This window comes from Cnephaeus nilssonii, assembly GCF_951640355.1.
Source record: "Cnephaeus nilssonii genome assembly, chromosome: 11".
In the NCBI taxonomy this organism is placed as follows: domain Eukaryota; kingdom Metazoa; phylum Chordata; class Mammalia; order Chiroptera; family Vespertilionidae; genus Cnephaeus; species Cnephaeus nilssonii.
In genome coordinates this window covers 84,690,076-84,709,796 of record NC_137082.1, presented here as the reverse complement: position 1 = coordinate 84,709,796, position 19,721 = coordinate 84,690,076, and the positions used below count along the sequence as shown (strand labels likewise).

The window sequence follows — 19,721 nt, the reverse complement described above, 5'->3', positions numbered from 1 at the left end:
GTTTTACTAGTAAGCACTACCCTCATTTTTATCCACTCTCATGGTTAAAATAAATTTTCCTGGATGCCAATCACACCATGTAATAGTGTCAAAGTGACACAATCGAAAATACCTTGTTCCCGAGAAACAGAAATTCAGCCACATTTCTCATCACCAAAATTACACATTTTAGAACAAGAAAAGAATTCCAAAAATTCTAAATCTGACCCATTATCAAGCATATGTTTTGGCATATTATGATGTAAACAGTATCAAACTGAAAGTCACTCAAATGACTATCTAGACAAAATTTTCAACTGTTTGAACTTCTCTTTTGAAAACAATTGAATCCTTATCAACTGTTGAGCAAAAAGCCCCAAATTTAATAATTTAACAAAATTGAGTGTGTTATGCTCACCTAGCTCCTTTCATTTAGTGTAGGAAATAATAAAATCACTGAAACTAATTAGTTTTATACATGATTAACCATTATCTGAGTCACCATTAATCACCACTTAAGCAAAAACAAAACAAAAAAACAGAAAACATAACTGCCTAACTACACAATCTTCTAGAAAAAAAAGAAAAGAAAATCCAACATGTACAATGAGCACTGAAATGGCTAACATAAGATGTTTAAAAAACCATTCACTTTAAAATCACTTCATAAGTTCAGCCGGTGTGGCCCAATGGTTGAGCACCGCTCTATGAACCAGAAGGTCACTTTTGGATTCCGGGTCTGGGCTCATGTCCGGGTTGCCGCTCCATCCCCAGCAGGGGGCATGCAGGAGGCAGCCCATCGATGAGTCTAATCAATGATGTTTCTATCTCTCCCTCTCTCTCCCTCCCTGTCACTTTTTCTCTCTCTAAAAGAAATAAATAAATAATTTAAATAAATATACATTTTAAATATAATGAACAGAGCAGATCCTATAGGGTTAACTGCCCTAGTAGAAGCCTCAGCAATTCACAGCTCAATTAGCATAGTGTCTAATGATGTTACTATAACACCAGCTCACTCAGAAAAAAACAGCTTCCAAACTGGAGAGCTGGAGTGTGACTGCACAGCATAAATTAAGTTTTATACTTGCTCTTTAATTGGGGGGGTGGGGGTGAGAGGGCATGGAATCTGAAAGGAAATGCAGAATAAAGAATTCACACACAAATGGAGATATGGCTAAACTAAAGTGTAGTTTAAGAAAGTGAAGTACAGGTTTTTACCAAGATTTGCTGCTTCCTAGTATAAGCAGAATTCCTTCAAGCAGCAGAGACATTTGGTCAATGATCCATATAAAACTTATTCTGAAAAAATTCAAAGTGACTTTCTCAGAAGAAATTTTCATTAAACCTGAAACCGATTTAAAGTATTTTTTCCTAAGCTCAAGATTTAAAATGAAGGCATTTCGCTGAACAGGGAAGTTTCTACTCAGGCACTCCCACTTCAAACATTAAAGAAGATGCAACCTTTCCCAAAAACCTGGAAAGCAAAGAAAAGGCCACTTCTATTAATACACTCACAAAATGGTATATCAATTTTGTCTAGAAAGCTTTTAGTTTTAACTCCAACAACTTAAACCTACATAACTCATCACCACTGTTAGACCTAAAGATATTCCAAATCTTACTAGTAAATGCTTGGCCAGCCTGCATTACATTTGTTCTGTAATAAACCCAATTTAAAAAAAAAATCATGACATTATCAAAGAAACATTAATAAGGAATCATATTTCTAAATGTTAATTATATCAATCATTTAGAACTTGAAATGTCATGTACTAGCTTTCCAAAAGAGAAAATTAAATCCTCAGCAGAAAAGTTACACACTAGAATTTCGTATGCTGTATTTTCAACTGAAATATATTTAGACTCGGTTCAACATGGCAAAGGCAATTTATAAAATCTACAATAAAAATTATTCAAATACAATGTTCCAAATCACATTACTGTACGAAAATATGTACTTTTGAAAGTATGCATTTTCTACTAAGGTACCCGAATAATCAAACCGCTACGGAGACTAAAAGGATGCTAATTCTGTCAAAAGTCAAAGGTTGTTAAATAAAAATTAGTCAAGATTACAGGCCTTTAGAAAGTCAATTCAAATGTAAATAATTCCACATTACCTTACCAGTATACTTATTATTCCTAAACAACCGGCAGTTTCACCTTAAAGTATAAAAGTGCAAAAACTAAAGGCATTCAGAACTCAAGTCAGCCCGGCCAGCGTGGCTCAGTGGTTGAGCGGCAGCCTAGAACCAGGAGGTCACAGGGTTCGAGTCCCGGTCAGGGCCATGCCCGGGTGGGGGGCTCGGGCCCCGGTGGGAGTCGTGCAGGAGGCAGCCGAAGGATGGTGATTCTCTCTTATCACTGATATTTCTATCCCTCTCTCCCTCTCCCTTCCTCTCTGCAATCAATAAAAATCTACTTTTTAAAAGAAACTACATTCAAAATAAATGAGTAAGAAACAAATATATTCACTTTTAAAAATCACTAGGATTCTCAGGGGTGAAAAGAGCCATCCATCTTCAAGAGGCCTTTCAAAACCTCTCTCCATCCTCGCAAAGAAACCTTTCAAGTTAACGGAATGCGCCCATTTCTCTGAAAATCTGGTTTGGGGGTAAGTGATGGAGCCACTGCCCTCCACCCTCCCCCAATTTCACACCCAGGACGTGTAGCCCTAGCAATAAGGTAAACGATGTCTTTTTTTTTTTTCCCCTTAATTAGGGGCTGGGCGGGAGTGGGGGTGGTTGGGTGAGGTGCCAAGATTGTTTCCTGCAAGCCATCACCCACGATACCCAAAAAGTACATAAATCAAAGCCGGGACAGACGCTAGGATGGCACAACCAGGGAGAGAAGAGAAGGGACGAAGAGAAAACAAACTGCTTGCGAAAAGAAATGAAGACAAACCATGTCCAAGTTGCATTTAGACAGCGAAGGCAACCCTGCACTCCAGCCGGGCGGGCCGGGGAACTCCGCCACACAACAAAGAGGAGCGGCCGCGGCCCGGACTCCGGCCCCGAGTTTAACTCGGTCCTGCGACCGACTGCGCAGGGAGCTGGGGCCCGGAGGACCGACGCCGGGCCCGAGGGACGCGAGGCGCCGCGGCCCGGCCGGCCCGACCCGCCGGAGGGCCCCTGGCCCGGCCGGACCAGAGACCGCGCTCGCTCCCCGCGCGGACCGCCGGCCTCCCGCGCGCTCCCCGCCGCCGCCGCCGCCGCCGCCGGGAGCCCGCCCCGGGCGGGGAAGCCGCGGGAGGGGTGCGCGGGCTCGGCCGGGGGAAAGAGGGGAGGGGACATGGCGCGTTACCTGGACTCCGGCGATGGCGAGGGCGGTCCGCTCTCCCGCCGGGGCTCGTCCGCGAGGGCGCCGGGCCCGTCGCTCCCCCCGGCGGCCCGGAGCCCTCCTCGGCCCCCGCCCCGAGGCGTCCGGGCCAGGCCGCCCCTCCTCGGCGCCGCGCCGCTGCCCGCGCGAGCCGGGCCGCCTCGAGCTCCCGGGCCGCCCCCGCCGCGGGGGCCTCTCTCGCGGGGGCGCCCGGCTCCCCTCACCCGCTCCCGTCCCCTGAGCGGCCGCGGAGCCGAGGCCAGGGCGGGAAGGGCCTCCGGACGAGAGCGGGCGGGCGCGAGCGCGGGCTCCGCCACCCGAGCCGCTCCGTTACCGCAGCGGCGACGACGACCAGGGCCGAGGTGCCGCTGCCAACTTGTCGGGAGGACACTGAGCATGCGCGCGCGGAGACCACATCCGGGTAATTTCAGGGTTTGGCCCTTTCCCCCCCGCAGCTCTCCTTTCTCCCGGCGGCCCCCGCCTCCCGCCCGCGGTGACGAGAGGTCGCTCTGCGCAGGCGCCCGCGGAGGAGAGCCAGCCAGCCAGCCCGCCGCGGCCCGACCGAGTGGCGGCCTGCGACCCGGCCCTGCAGGGAGGCGCTGCCCCTCCGAGGTGGGCGAGGGAGGCTGCGTGGAGGGAATGATCGCAAGAGCAAGTGGCATCTCTTCGCAAAAAGGTACCCACGAGGCGCGGGAGAGCTCGGCGGACAGGGGCGTCCAGTAAGTGTTTATAAATAGCGACCAGTCGGGCCTTGTCTGGGGGGACCTCCGGGGGCACAGAAATTAGACTTCCGCTGCTAGCAGTTTACTTTGGGAAGAAGCCGATGATGGCGGCACCTTCCCCCCTTTCCCCCCTGCCCTGGGTCACTAGATCCAGAGGCGCTTACCTTCGCGGGGCTCTCCCATATGGGGCCGCAGGACAGCAACTGGGCGAAAGAAACGCACAAGACAGTGGAGAAATGGCTCGCGGGAGAGCTGGCCGGGTTTCCACCAGTCGGTGGTCCTTGTTGGGAGGGACTGAGGCGGAACGGCAGGGCTGGAAGGAACCTTTGGGGACCTACGGCACACCTGTTAACCAGGTGCCCGTGGGGTAGGGGAAGGCCTAAACTCTGCGTGTTTGACTTCATACTTGTTTTACTTGGAATTTTTTACAAGAAGCGCGCATTTCTTTGACATTTACAAAGTTTCAGAAACTACATACTATTTTTTCCTTTTCACCAACCAGGAAATACTTCTGTGGGGAGTTCCACCGAGACCCATTAGCAAGCGCTAAAGCCATCTGTTGCTGAGTGTGCAGGAGGCCTTACCTCGGCGGAAGTGGGACGGCGGAAGTGGGACTGCTCCGGGCTGCGGCGTCTCTGCCCAGGCCGGCTCCACCATGTCCAAGGTTTCCTTTAAGATCACCCTGACGTCCGACCCGCGGCTGCCGTACAAAGTACTCAGTGTCCCTGAAAGTACACCTTTCACAGCAGTCTTAAAGTTTGCAGCAGAAGAGTTTAAAGTTCCTGCAGCCACAAGTGCCATTATTACCAATGATGGAATAGGAATAAATCCTGCGCAGACTGCCGGAAATGTTTTCCTGAAGCATGGTTCGGAACTGCGAATCATTCCTAGAGATCGGGTTGGAAGTTGTTAATGCCCTCTACTTAAAGATAAATATACCTTTCAAAATAAATGTTGGTATGGCCCAGCTGGTGTGGCTCAGTTGGTTGAGGATGGGACCATGCACCAAGAGGTCGCCAGTTTGAATCCCAGTCAGTCAGGGCACCTGCCCCGCTTTCGGGGCGTGATCCCCAATGGATGTTCCTCCCTCATCGATGTTTCTCTCCTCTCTTCCTCTATCTCTAAAATCAATAAAAACATATTTCAATAAATAAATATTGATATTGCTGTTGTAGAACTGAAATCAAGCATTTAATCAACCAAAGAACTTGTATGCATATATGCATAACCCATGGACACAGACAATAGGGTGGTGAAGGCCTGGGGGGAGAGGGGGTTAGAAGGAGCTAATGAGGGGGAAGGGGAACATATGTAATACTTTTAACAGTAAAGATTTAATTTTAAAAAATAAAATAAAAAATAGCCCAGCACAGAGCAAAAAAAAAAAAAAAAAAAATACTATGAAAATGCCAACAGTTGATGAAATAATGAAAGATGACTCTTTTCTTTGTTACTCCCACTCTTCCTGTGAAGAGAGAATGCTTATGCATTGAGGGTACCATTTTTACAGAAGATCTTAGTCTTTCATTGCTACCTCACAGTATGCACAGCTAGTTCATTTTGGGTAAATGAATTATCCAACTGTGTTTTATTACTGAAGGTTGCTTCTGAGAATTCCTTCTGAGAACATTTGGAAGATTAAATTTATTGAATCTTTAAAATTTTATAAGGATTGGATCATACATGGCAGGTTACTTGACAGGATCTGACTTGCAGACTCAAAAGTAGTTGAAATCTTAATTATATAGTGCTTATGATAAAGGATACAGACATCCATGAATACTTAACTGTAATTTTCTACAGTTAGATATTTTTTTAAGTTTCAAGCTTCATGTGTTCATATAAATTTTAATATCAGAGGGCCAAAGATTGAATTTTCTTATCTAGTTCCCATGTGTAAGATTTATATCCCTCACCAAATAGTTTTAACTATGTTCTTGCAGAATCCAATACTTGTAATTGGAAAAAGTGGAAGCATCCATTGCTGAAAAATAAGAAAGTCATCTATTAAGTCATATGGCCCTGAAACTCTCTATTCCCCTCCTGCCTTTCACACAGTGCCCACCCCTTAGCCCCATGCTGTTCTTGCCATCATAGCCATCATCCACCCTTTTCTACCAGAAAGCCTCTAAAACTGTCCTCTTGGCCGGTGTTCCCTTACCCCTGGGTCTGTGAAGACTTTCCAAGACTAGTTTTAAGGGAATTCATTTCCAGATCTTCCTCTGCAATCTGTACTATTTTCTGAGATTTCTCAGCTTCAGAAAGCACCTGAAGACAGCAGCCCCCTTTAAAACTGTCTTTCTCCCACCTTAGAAAAAAGTCAAAAGCCTCACCCTTACGAAGGTGCATTGCCCCAACAAGTAAAGACCTCCAGGGTAATTCAAAGGGACAGTTCAGGAGTTGGTGTCTGTGCTGAGAAAGGAAGCTACCTGAATAAAAGGGTCATAAATTCGCTTGTAAGTCTCACTTCATTGTTATCAACAAAATTAGTAATAGATCAACATGGGATTCTTAGACAATACACCTCAGTTGGGGTTAAAATAATTGAATAACATTGCTATAACTAAACTTCTTCCATTCCCATCTGTACTAGTTAACCTTGTTGTGTTAGTTAACCTTGCTGGATAGCACCGCAGCTTCAACACAACACCAATGTATTGGCTCACAGCTTCTGTGGGTCCGGAGTCCACACATGGCTTTTCTGGGTCCTCTGTAAGATCACATCGTGATGCTCGCCTGGGAAAGGATCCGCTTCCAAGCTCACCGGGTTGTTGGCGGCATTCAGTTCCCTGCAGGCCGCAGGACCCGCGGGCCTTCATCTCTACCTGGCTGTTGGCTCCCCCAGTTCTGGGACATGTGACCCTCTCCATAGGGAAGCTTACAATATGGCAGCTGGCATCTTCAAAGCCAGCAAGGGGGCCAGTCTCGGTGTAAGACATTGGTTACAACCTTATGTAACATAATCATTTACACGTAATCACATATATCCTGACACCTTTGCCATGACTTGATTGGCCAGAAGCAAATCCCAAGTCCCATCCCCACTCAAGGAAGACTACACAAAGCATGAACACCAGGAGATGAGGATCCTAGGGGCCACCTTCGAGTCTATCCACCACACCCATTTAGTTATGCAAATGGCAACCCCTAGGAGCTCAACCTCAGAATTTTTCTTCAGGTTCCCTTCACCTTCTCGCTAAAGGAAACCTGACTTCCCTCTGGGACACTGCTTCCCCTTCTCCCTCTCAAGTAGTAGCCACTGTATTTTCACCCATAAGCACCTGAGCCTGTGCCTGGAGGTGAGGTAGGTGTCCTTGCTCCTCAACATTGCTTCCAGACCATCCCCTCTCTCCTCTCTATGAACCTGCAGCTTTAAATCTTGTTACCCAGTACTCCTCATCTTATTCTCATGCCCCTTCATTTTTTCACCATGTGCTCCATCAGTCACTCCAATGCCACTTCTGTCTTAATCCTAGGTGGTTAGAATATGTACTAAGATGGTTTTCTCATTACCCCCACCTCTCAGTTCCTTGCCTTCTCCTCCAAGAATCTTGTCCTACTCTAATTCAGCCACTTGCTCCCATGGGCATAATCACAGGAACCTTACCAAGCTCTGCAACTTCTTCATACTCACAATTTCAAACATATCACGCTCCGAACACCTCCTCATAGTTCCTCATTTCCCTGTAGCACTCTAACTCCAACAGTTCTTCAGCCCACATATCCACTTTCTCCCATTCTTACCACAGCCAATTATTACCATCATTTCCGGGCACACACTCTCAACCCCCAGACTCGCCTCCCCCTTTGTCCTGCTTCCTGGGCAAAACCACAGTCCTGAATTCAGGCCAGCTCTCCACCTACTCCAGGCCAGCACCCATGCACCCGAATGTGGCTACAGAAAAACACAATCACACCGACTAGTTTCACTTTCATTTCATCAGTGGGAACTTCAAGTGGGCCCTTAGCGCTGCTCATGAATCCTACTTCCCTCCACCATTCTTCCGGATTTCATACCTTTTCTGTCCTCTAACCTACCCTCTTCCCCTGAGTCATCATTCTCCGTTAATGACCTGGCTTTCTATTTCATGGAGAAAATTGACGCAATGAGATGAAAACTTGCACAGTGTCCCCACCACCTCATCTACCCTAGTCACAAACCAGCATCTAGAACCTCTTCTTCGCCTTTCCCTCCAGTTCAGGGTGAGCTTTCCAAGCTCCTCGCTGAAGCCAGTCCCTCGGCTAAGGCAATAGATCCCAATCTTGCCTTGCCTAATCAAGATCATCACCTTCACTCTGGCAATTACACCCTCTCTTCTATGTTATCCATGTTCCCCTCTCTGCTGGGGTCACCCCCACAAGCTTACAGTAGCTGTTATTTCTCCAATCTTACAAAAATCTTCACTTCCACTCTCAGCTACTGCCCCATTTCTCTGCTTCCTTTGCAACGAAACTTCTAAAAGAGTTTTCTATACTTTCTGACTCTACTTCTCCCATTCTGTCGCAGCACAATACATGCCATGTGATACATTTATATCAAGTTTATAAACATGCCAAATACAGTAAGACTACATACACATATAATCAACTCATAACAACACACGAGGTTACATGTGGCATATTTTAGGCTTTTGAGTGAGAGGTTCTTACATCCTCTCTTAAACCCATCCCAGCATAGATTTTCCCTGGCCAGGGAGGCGGGGAGGGGGGTCAGTTGTTGGGAGCATCATGCCATATACCAATTGTTTTCGGGTTCAAGTCCTGGTCAGGGTACATACCTAGGTTGTGGATTCAATCCCCGATAGGGGTGCATATGGGAGACAACATATCGATGTTTCTCTCTCACATCGATATTTCTCTGTTCCTTTCTCTCCCTCTCTCTCTCTCTCTGTCTCTCTATCTCTTTCTCTCTTCCTTCCTCTATCTCTTTAAAAATCAATAAATGTGTCCTCTGGTGAGGATTTTAAAAATATATATGCTTTAATTTTAATAGTTTATCAAAATTTGTAATATTTTATGTTGTTTAAAGCAATTAGATATTCAAAATTGTATCAATAATAAAATAAGGATGAGTTAAAAATTTTCATTTTTTTGTAGGGAAATATGATAGGCTGATCAATAAAACTTTCCAGCCTAAAGTCTTATATTAAAATGTTCAGGGGCATGATAAGGGAAAAAAGAATGAGGTAAAATTTATTTTAAAGAAAAGCTTGTTCATGTATTTTTAAAACAGATGATAGATGCATTATGATATTTAGATTCCCTTGGATACACTTAGAAAATGATGTAAGAATCTTATTTTAAAATGCCAATACTTGTAATGTGCCAGAAATAACAAGCTTTGCCATTATTTAAAACGATGATGGAACATTTTCGATCTGACCTTTGAAAGTACACGAAGAAACAGAGTTTCTCCCATTTCTTTGAGGAGGTAAGCAAGCAAGAATTTCGGAAGGCCAGTCCCCCAGCACTCCACCGGAGCTAAGCTCCCCTTTCCTGAGACTTCAGGAGAAACATCTCAACTCCTGTATCCGCCTCTATCTGGGCAGGCAGAGCCTTGAAAGCTGCTTTCTCTTTTGCTTTTATTCTTTTATTGCTGGTTCCGCCTCCTGCAAAAGGAAGCTCCCCCCTCCCGCCCTTCCCCCCCCCCCCCCCCCCCCCCGAGTGAGGAGCATACAGGGTTTTCACCTCTTCCTCCCAGAGGTGGAGAAAGTACTCACCTCCAGCATGTCCCCCCCCCCCCCCCCAGGAAGTACTGTAACAGAATAATATATGACATGAAAACAACCTAGCAATTGACCGCTCCAGGCATGTGTAAGCATCCTGACATTTTAGAATTAACCCCATGTTTTTAAAAACAATTCAAGTTGCCCTTAAAAATCACTGAGCATCGATCCACCTGAACAGTATCCGCGTTTCCCACACTCCTGAAAGTGCTAGAGTGAACTGTCACCTCCTTTGCCTCACAGCGTCCCAAGTTATGTTTGAGGGCGACTGCTGTGCATTCGACTACCCAGTGATTTGTTCTCTCCGTTTCGGAGGAGGCCAAAGACTTGATGAGGAAGAGAGAAGATGGGTGGAGGTATTCCATTTCACTTCATTTCGTTATTTATTTTCTAAAACGCTGTAATAGCTGCTATTCATGCCAGATCCAGCACAGGCCGCAAGGGCAGCTGTGGTGGCCAGAATCCCAAGGGGGGAAAGGGGTGGCGTCGGGCAGGAAGGAATTCGGTGGGTGGAAGGGAAATCGCAGCCCACCTTTGTCTGGGGTCAGTCCTCTGTTGGCAAAGGCCGGGAGGCAGCTGAACCTGAGGGGCGGGGGCCGCACAGCACCCCCTGGTCCGCTCTAACCACACAATGAGCATTTCACGTCATACTTACCAGATGCCAAGTACTAAGGGTCTCTGGAACACATCTATGGTAGCACGAGCTCTTGAGTAGCTCCCAGACTGAGGAGGGAAGGGGAAGTGTTAACCAACAATCCTGAGGATGTGGGGATGGGGTACTGGAAGAGGACAGAGAAGGAGCAGCCCCATCTTGCCTGAGGGAATTCAGGAGGCTTCACAAGAAAGAAGCCGTTGAGCTGGATCCTGAGGTAGAGTAGGAGTTTGCCAGTAGAAAAGGACTCAGTGGGGACTTTCAAGGCACAGAAAACAGCCTAAAGATATGAGAGTGGTTGGCATATTTGTGGGATGTGTAAAATATAAAGAAATAATAATAAATTATTATAAAGAAATAATAATAATAAAATTTGCCATAAACAAAATAAAACATAAAATACCACCTATATGAGATTACACATTACAGCATTGTTTACCATAACAGACTATCAGAAACAACTCAAGTGTTTACCAAAAGGAGATTGGATAAATAAATGATGGCACATCCATACAATGGAACACTATCTACCTAATAAAAGAGTAACATGCTAATTGACCATACCCTCACGATGCCCACCAGCCAATCAGGAGTGAGTATGCAAATTAACCCAACAAAGATGGTAAGTTAATTTGCAAACACAGGCGCTGAGCAGCCGGGGGTGGGGCAGGGCAGGATGCTTAGTCATCACCATGGCAACAATGCAGGTGTTCCGCACCACCCCAGCCTCTCCGGGCCTATGGGCAGCATGGGAAGGTGGAAAGGCAGCTCCTGCTAGAGCGAAGGTGCTGCCGGCAGCCAGGGGAAGGAAGGCCCATTCTTGCACAAATCTTTGTGCATCGGGCCTCTAGTGTAACTATAAAATAGAGTGAAACTTTTTGCTGTAACCATATGTCCAAATCTCCAAGGTTTACTGCAGAACAATGTGTACGTTATGCTATATTTAACATGCAAGGTCCAGAATGAGTATGTTGTATTTTCTTATATGGGGATTGGTGGGAACTGGGCAGATAGGGGATGGGTGAGAGGAAATTTTTCAATGTATAACTTCTTTTCTTTTCGAATTATGTAAATGTATTACCTATTGAAAAATTAAATTGAAACTTGACTCAGACTTGAAATTCAAAGTGACTAGAATGTATATTCCTATTCCTCTCCTTCAAGACCCAGTGATCCTCTAGGATCCCTGCTGTTTGTTGGGGTCAGTGTCCTTGCTGCTCCCAGACTAGGCAGTGAGTCCCCTGAGGACAGACATTCTCTTTCCTCACTTTCTCTGGGTGCCTGACACTGGGCCTTGCACACAGCAGGTGTGAGAATGTTTGTTGAATGAACACATGGAGGCGAGAGGAGAGAGATGAGGCGGGGAAGATAGATTTGAGGCCCAACTGTGAAGGAAGACATACTGATGATTTGAACTCCATTGAGGGACAGATGTGTGTGTTTGTTTTTAAACAGTGTTATTGAGGCATAATTTACATTTATAAACTTTTTAAAGTAGAGAGTAAGATTAGTTTGGGTAAATGTATATGTCATGCAACTGTTGTAGGTGGCAGGCACTAGTTGTGTGTGACCCGTGGGGTCAGACCAAACCTGGGTTCGGCAACCTCGGTACTTGGGTTCTGGCTAGGAAAGAATTCAGAACCAAGACCCAAACTGTAAGAGGACATTGATTGGGTGAATGACAGAGGTAGAAGCAGTCATTCCAGAAGAAATGGGCTCAGCCAACAAGTGGTGGAGGCAAAGGAAGCACCCTGGGAGCTTGGGAGTGAGGAAGCTGGTGGTAACGTGCTTGGGGAGGGGAAGGGAAGGGAAAGGCATGGGCGTGCTCCTGGGAGGGACAGCCCACGCGGTCCTCCACCCTAAGGGTTTCAAGGGTGGAGATTTTAGGGGAGGTCCCAGGGGAAGATCTTAATAGAATATTCAGCAGTTTTCCAAGTGTGTCCTTTCAGGGTTGTGGCCTTCGCTGATTGATTGGCCTTTGGGGACATTATTCACTGCAGCTGGTGCTGATGTCAGCTCTGGGCCTGGAGCTGAAATACAACTGAGGCCCAGATGTTCTCTCTAGGGAGGAAAGGTCAGGGGGTCCAAACTGCACGACCAGTGATACACTAGTGGTGGGGTGGGGAGTCACCCAGGGGGATGAGGTCCCACCCTATAACTGATTGTCCATTGCTAGGCGTGTAAGGCTTGACCTTCTACACCTGGCCCATCGTCCTTGCTCTGCTCATGTCTGTCTAACCGCCTACAGCACAATGGGTGCCACAATTAAGTTTTAAAACATTTCTATCACTCCAGAATGTTCCCTGTGCACCTTTGCAGTCCATCCCCACCCCCATACTCCTGGCTCCAGGAATCACTGACATGCTTCCTATTACTAAGGTTTTGTTTTTTCTAGAATTTCATGGGAAACCACAATGGAATCTTACAGTACGGAGTTTTTTTTGGCATCTGGATTCGTTCACTCAGCATGATATTTTTGAAATCCAAAATGTTATTGTGTGTATCAGTAGTTGGTTCCTTTTTATTACTGTTCAGTAGTATTCCATTGTGTGTATATGCAAATCCATAGAAACAGAAAGCAGATTAGTGGTGTCAGGGGGTAGGAGAAAGGGGAATTGGGAGACATAGGGTTCTCTTCTGGGTGATGCCAATGTTCTGGAATTAGATGGTTCTGATGGTTGTACAACATTGTCAGTGTACCATTGAACTGTCTACTTTAAAATGGTTAAAACTCATAGAAACAAAGTGATAGTTGCCAGAGGATGGGGGTGGGGAAAATGGGGAGATGTTGGTAAAGGGTACACATTTCCAGTTATAAAGTGAATAAGTTCTGGGGATCAATATACAGCATGGTGACTATAGTTAGCAACGCTGTAGTATATACTTGAAAGTTGCTGACCGATGAGGCTCAGAGGGAAAGCGGGGGTAGGGTAGGTGGGGAGTGATTAACCAGGGAACTTTTATGCATATATGCATAGCCCTTGGACACGGACAATAGTATGGTGAAGGCCTGAGAGGGGTGGGTGTGGAGTGGAGGGAGACGATGTGGGAGGGGGGAAAGGACATCTGTAATACTTTCAACAATAAAATACATTTTTTTAAAAAAAGTTGCTAAGAGAATACGTATTAAATGTTCTCACCATAATAAAAGAAACTATAATGATGTGAGGTGGTGGATGTGTTAACTAACCTTATAATGGTGATCATTTTGTATTACATACATGTATAGAATCTTCATGTTGTACACCTTAAACTTACACAATGTTATATGTCAATTATATCTCCATAAAGCTGGGTGAAATAAAATGATTAGAATGGCGAGTTCCACGTTATGTAAATTTTATGTTAAAAATTTACATGTCAGCCCTGACTGGTTTGGTTCAGTGGACAGAGCATCGGCCTGCGGACTCAAGGGTCCCAGGTTCGATTCCAGTACCTTGGTTGCGGGCACATCCCCAGTAGGGGGTGTACAGGAAGCAGCTGATCGATGTTTCTCTCTCATCGATGTTTCTAACTCTCTCTCCCTCTCCCTTCCTCTCTGTAAAAAATCAATAAAATATATATATTTTTTAAAATTACATGTCAGATAAACATCACTAGCATGGTTACTAAGCAAATAGTTCTTGGAGGCAGACTGACTTGTTTCAGGTCTCCGTTTCCCTCCTTGCTAGCTATGAGACCTTGGACCGAGTACTCAGAGTCTCCATTTCTCCATCTGGGAAATGGGTGTCAGTAAAATAGAGCCTATGTCACAGAGCTGTCGGAAGGTCTCGGTGAGATAATGCATGGAAAGCACTTGGCATGGTACCGACAGCATCTAATCAGTTAGCTACTTTCTCATTCTCCTATACCTGCCATATGTCAAGTCTATTACATGTCTTATTTGATTCAACATGAAGCAGGGATTATTCTCATTCTAAAAGTGATGAAACGGAGATTAAGAATAAGTTGTCCCCCTACTGAGGGACTTTCTATAAAAAACTGGTCTGTATTTTTCAAAAATGTCCATGTCCTGAAAGACAGAGGGCGACGGAGGAGCTGCTCCAGGTTGAAGGAGCTTCAGAAGCCATGACAATAAATGGTATGCAGGACCCCAAACTGGGTACGGAAAAACTCAAAAGGACGTTATTGGGACAACTGACAAAACTGAAATAGGGACAGTAGATTCGATAATAGTATTGAATCAATGTTCGATTTCCTGATTTGATCATTGTAGTGTACAGGGCCAGGACTGGGGTTCGGCAAGCAAGGCTCCTAGGGTGCGAGATTTAAGGAAGCCCTCACGGGGCCATTTTACCCTCAGGCCTTGCTTGCCTCCCCTGGATCTGGCCTTGGAGTGGTGGTCCTTGTTCTTCGGAAGTCCGCACCCAAGTGTTAAGGGAAAAGCAAACCCGTGTATACAACTAACCCTCCAATAGTACTGAAATAGTAATATGTTGGGAGAGAGAGAGGATGCTAAAGCATATGTGCCAAAATGTTAACCATGGGTGAATCTGGGGTATACAATGGGTATATAGAAGTTCCTTGTACTGTTCTTGCACGTTTTCTGTAAAATTGAATATAAAAAATTTTAAGTCACTTGTCAATGTGAAGAGGTTCCTTTAGCAGCAGAGCTGGAACCTGGACCCTCTGCCGTCTCCAGCCGTCTACACCATCGACACCGCGTTTGGTGTGGAGCTGCCCAGCCACCCAGATAGCTACACCCTGAGGCCAGGGTGGAGGAGGGCCCCTGCCCAGGTGCCTCAGGAAGGCGGTGGCCCAGGCGCATGAGAGCAGTGTTTCTCCATTTAACAGCTCACAGACCACGTGGGGATCTTGTTAAAATGCAGATTCTGATTCTGTGGATCTGAGATGGGGCCGGAGGGTCCACATTTCACATGAGCTCCCAGGTGAGGCGGATACTGCTGGCCCCTGGACAGGAGTTCCAGAGACAAGGTCCTAGCCTCGAGGGCCCAGACCTCCAGGGCCTAAAGTTCAAAATTTGGGGGAAGAGGAATAATGGGAAGGAACACTAAGTGACTCAGGAGACAGTCCACAGTTTGACGCTGACTGGCATAGGAACCAACCAATCAGAACCAAGGGTGGGTGCTGTGGGGAACCAATGGCTGCCCAGGTGATTCTATGCACCTCAAATGCTTTTCAATGAGATGTTCCGCTTCCTTTTTCCAAACATCCTTTCATTGAATAAACATGCAGAGTGAGCCTACTGAGTGCCCTACTTGAGGGTCGAGTGAGGAATTGAAAGGTGAGGAACATTAACGGAAACAGTAATAATTCACTCAGTCTTTCCCTTCCCCCAGGAGACTCCAAACCTAGACACTTTTTCGTCCAACAAGGGAACTTGGCATCTAACAGTCTCACTCGGTGGGTGTCACAGGCACAAGCTGGAACATTGCAGGCAGGGCTTGCTGGAAATGAGGATTTCATCAAAAGCAAACAACACAAAACATTTTTAACAAGACAGAGTTGGCATTTGTGTCATGACATAATTTTAGTGACAAAAAAAAGTTTTATAATGAATATTTGTGTGAAATGTTCTTTGTTTTCAATTCTTAGGGGGAAAATATCTTCCCTTAACTTTACCAAAACATTTTCTTATTTTTAAAGCATTTTTCTTGGGAGACTTTGAGGAAAACAGCTCACTTTACTTTGAACCAAAATGAGTCACTAGTGGTTTTTGTTTGTTTGTTTGTTTGTTTTTAAGATTCAAGGAGCCCTAGCCCATTTGGCTCAGTGGATAGAGTGTCGGTCTATAAACTGAAGGTCAAGGGCACATGCCCAGGTTGTAGGCTTGGTCCCCGGTAGGCAACGTGCAGGAGGCAGCTGATTAATGGTTCTGTCTCATCATGTATGTTTCTCTCTCTCTCTCTTCCTCTCTGAAATCAATAAAAATATATTTAAAAAAATAAAAGATTCCAGGATAATCAAGTGCCACCCTTGGAGGTAGGAATGAGGCATTTGAAGGAGAGGGATGCTGTGCGCATTTGAGCAGCTCATCGCTCACATCTCTGGAGGGCTATGCCAAGGAAAAGCCTGGCTGGTTCCAGCGCTCAGCTTCTTCCGGCCCCTCCTCCAGGAAAAGGTGCCAGCAGAGCCCGGGCTTCCCTGAGGCTCCCAGGACATTGCAGCTCTGAGATTTTCCTCTCCCTTTCTCCCAGGGGCGGCCCCCTCTCTGCTTCTGCTTCTGCTTCTTCCCGTTCCCTGCTGACTCTCTCTTCCCCGGCATTGCCGCCCAACTGCACCCAACTGCTGCCTTCCCATTCTCCCAACACTTCCAGCACTTCCTGCCCCGGGTGCTCCCTCGCCTGTGCCAACAGCTTACCCCTGGCAGAGCCAGCCCCTCGCAGACCTGCAGGATCTGCTCCTAAAACGTGCTGGCGCCAAGCGAGCCTCCTCCAACACTTGGGTACCTGGGCATCCGTGCAAGCACATTTCATCATCCAGGACATGAGAACCCAACAGTCTCTGGGCCACAGGCCCCTGAGGCCACTGGTGGTGGTGGCTGTTCCCCTCCCTGCTCCCTTCTAGGGAAGCTGGTTTGGGGGTCAGCTCCTACCTGGTTTACCAATGACACTGACTCTCGCTAAGAAAGATGCCCTGGCTCAGAAGCCCCTCTCCAGCCTGGATGCCCATCTGCCTTCCCCAGCACACAGGTAACTGAGGCTATACAGGTAGTTAGAATTCTGGTCCTGACTGGCATCCTGACACCCAAAGGCCCTGCCCTCCATCACCGCTGCTCCCGCAGGGGCAAACTGGAACTGATTCCTCACCGAGGAAAAGGCCACAGTGCACAAGCCGGCTCAGGTCCGAGGCTGGCGCTCCCTCCCGCCTCCACCATTCCAAATCTCTCTCATCCCACCCACGAGGCCCAAGCCTCCTCCTACCAATGACTCCATCCCAGCTGGTCTCATCCTTGCTTTCCTACTGTCTTGTGTGTTCACATCCTGCTTCATTAGAAGACAGTGGCGTAGAGCTGGAGAAGATGGGTGGGCTTCAAGGTCCGAGGGACAAGTGTGCAAACCCTGACTCCCGCACCGGGTGCTTCTGGGAAAGAAGTGACGGGGCCTTTGTCAGCTTTGGTTACTTCATCTATAAAAGTTGGTATCATCGCACTTGTTTAACATTTTTTTCCCTGAGAGTTAAGTGAAAATTCTATTATCCAACAAAATTTTCAATACCTGCTCTTTGTCAGGCACTGTTCTAGATAGGGGTAAAGTGGTGTATGAGTCAAATTCCTTGCCCTTGAAGAGTTTACATTCTTAGTAGGTGATACAGACAATGAACATGGACCCAAACAAATAATAAAGCATTAAACAGTAATAAGTGCTATTTTAAAAAGGACCATAGAGAGGGATTAGATGTGAAGAGGAGGTGGAATACTATTTAGGATAGGGTAATAAGGAAGGTTGTCTGAGGAACTAACATTTGAGCAGGGACCTTTATTCAAACCTGGGATTGTGGGATTGTGACTATTCCACTTACCAAGATTGAAAAAGTGAATTGCTTTTTATAAGTAAATTTATTTAATATCCATACATTATATTCAGTCAGGAATTATGCAGGCTTATATACAGAAGAGCATCAAATCTGGAACATCAGTTAGGATATTACTAGATGCAAATGGTGAAGACTCAAAGTATGGATGCACATAACAATGTAAATAGATGCTACAAATTTCTGCAAATCGTGCCTAAAAATGGTCTTCAGCAGATGCTGCTAAACTCTCTTTGGATTACAGCTTTTGAACAAAACAAAAATCCCAACGTATTTGGACAGGAGAGCTCTGAAAACTCCTCCACCCCCACAGCTGTCTTTATTTAGGACTAAATTTAGAGCAGATGGAGAAACCAGCAAGCAAGACAATGCCTGCATCTGCTAATAAATTAATACTGCTGAGCCAAGCAAGTAGAGAAATCTAGAGTGGTCTCTACATGTTAGCTGAGCTACAAACAAGGCGAGGCCTCCTGCTTTTAAAGAGTTTATAATCTATACAATCCTATATAATAAAAGCCTAATATGCAAATCAACCAAACAGCGAACGACCGGTGGAATGACCCGTTACTATGACATGCACTGGCCCCAGGGAGCAGACGCTCAATGCAGGAGCTGCCCCCAGGCCACAGGCCACAGGCCAGCCAAGGCAGGTGCCAGTGGGGGGGGGGCCCAAATCGCCCTGCTATTCACCCTGCAGAGGGAGGCAACCAGTGGCAGGGCGATTGGGGGGTGGGGCTGGTGCCAGCCCTGGATTGCCCCACTGGAGTGGGCGGCGCCAGGCTGGCCAAGGCAGATGCCAGTAGGGGCCCTCTAATCACCCTGCCGGTCACCCCACAGATTGGCCCTGATTGCCAGCCAGGCCTAGGGACCCTGCAATTTTGTGCATTGGGCCTCTAGTTTAGACATAATATTGTTTGCTAACATCTATTGAGGACTTACTATGTGCCAAGCACTATTCTAAGTGCTTTATTCATATCAACTCATTTAATCTTCCTAACCACTCTGTGAAATACATGCTGTTATACTATCCAGTTTACAGAGGAGGACACTGGGTCTCACAGAGATTAAGTGACTTTGCCCAAGGTCACATCGCCAGTGGTCACATGGCCAGTGACAGAGCCGGGGTTCTAAAGCCCATGCTCTTAGTCTCCATGCTGAAGTGCTCTCCTAGAAAGACACAGACAGGAATAGGTGGTCCCCATGACTCCACTTTATGTTTACCAGGTGTTCTTTATTATTTTCTAGTAGTACGCCTACCCCTCTTAGAATGTCCCACAGGTCTGTATCACAGGTCTTATGCTGAGCCTTGCGTATAATAGGTGCTCAATTGGTACATATTGGTTTGATCGTGGGCAATATTATTTTGAATATGATGGTCATAAGAACTTAAGGAAGCTGACCAATGCCGTGAGAGATGTGTCAGAGCCTGGTTTGGCCAAGTCCTGCACCCTTTCTGTCTGCCCACACTGCACTGGGAGTCACCTCTTTCCCCTCTTGTCTCTCTCTGGAGGCTGTAAGCAACTTGAGGTTAGGCATAGTGTCCAAGTCATCATTGCATCCTCAGTGACCAGGCCAGGGGCTGTGAGGACGTTTAACTGTGAGTGACAGGAACCCAGCTGGCATTTGTTAAAACAGGAAGAGATGTGTTAGAAGGTGCCGGGGGAGCTAGTGGGTTAAAGGAAGAGAAAGCAGCAGAGGAGGTCCAGAGATGGAAGCCAGGGCTCTATGCTGCTGGGCTGCCTTTCTTTCCATCTATTCCTGCCTCTGCCTGTATTCCTATGGTAGGCAGCCTCCAAGATGGCCCCCCATCACCCCTGCCTCCGGGTA

At 46.5% G+C, this 19,721-nt stretch overlaps 2 protein-coding genes across 7 annotated transcripts in view; one reads left to right on the top strand and one right to left on the bottom strand.

Moving 5' to 3' along the window:
• SMAD4 (SMAD family member 4) overlaps positions 1 to 4,504 on the bottom strand; it is a 57,412-nt gene extending 52,908 nt beyond the window's left edge. For 4 of the 5 annotated variants that reach the window (XR_013814213.1, XM_079784481.1, XM_079784480.1 and 1 more), the window contains exon 1: positions 3,286 to 3,424. The gene's annotated coding sequence lies outside the window, so the exon portion shown is untranslated. Of the gene's footprint in view, positions 1 to 3,285; positions 3,425 to 4,186 lie in introns of those variants that run through there. The other variant, XM_079784482.1, reaches the window with a different exon arrangement.
• On the top strand, positions 3,599 to 5,202 carry LOC307107308 (ubiquitin-fold modifier 1). Of its 2 annotated transcripts, none has more exons than XM_079784485.1 (3): positions 3,599 to 3,721; positions 3,818 to 3,976; positions 4,525 to 5,202. In XM_079784485.1, exon 3 carries the CDS (start codon positions 4,678 to 4,680, stop codon positions 4,933 to 4,935), a length of 258 nt encoding a protein of 85 aa, XP_079640611.1. In that variant the 5' UTR covers positions 3,599 to 3,721; positions 3,818 to 3,976; positions 4,525 to 4,677; the 3' UTR covers positions 4,936 to 5,202. The 2 variants fall into 2 exon arrangements, with proteins under 2 accessions (XP_079640611.1, XP_079640610.1); XM_079784484.1 differs by having other exon boundaries at positions 3,818 to 4,019.
• Positions 5,203 to 19,721: the final 14,519 nt, after the last annotated feature.

What these genes read in the sequence shown, in the direction of transcription:
- LOC307107308 (XM_079784485.1), top strand. Translation starts at nt 4,678, where the DNA reads ATGTCCAAGGTTTCCTTTAAGATCACCCTGACGTCCGACCCGCGGCTG.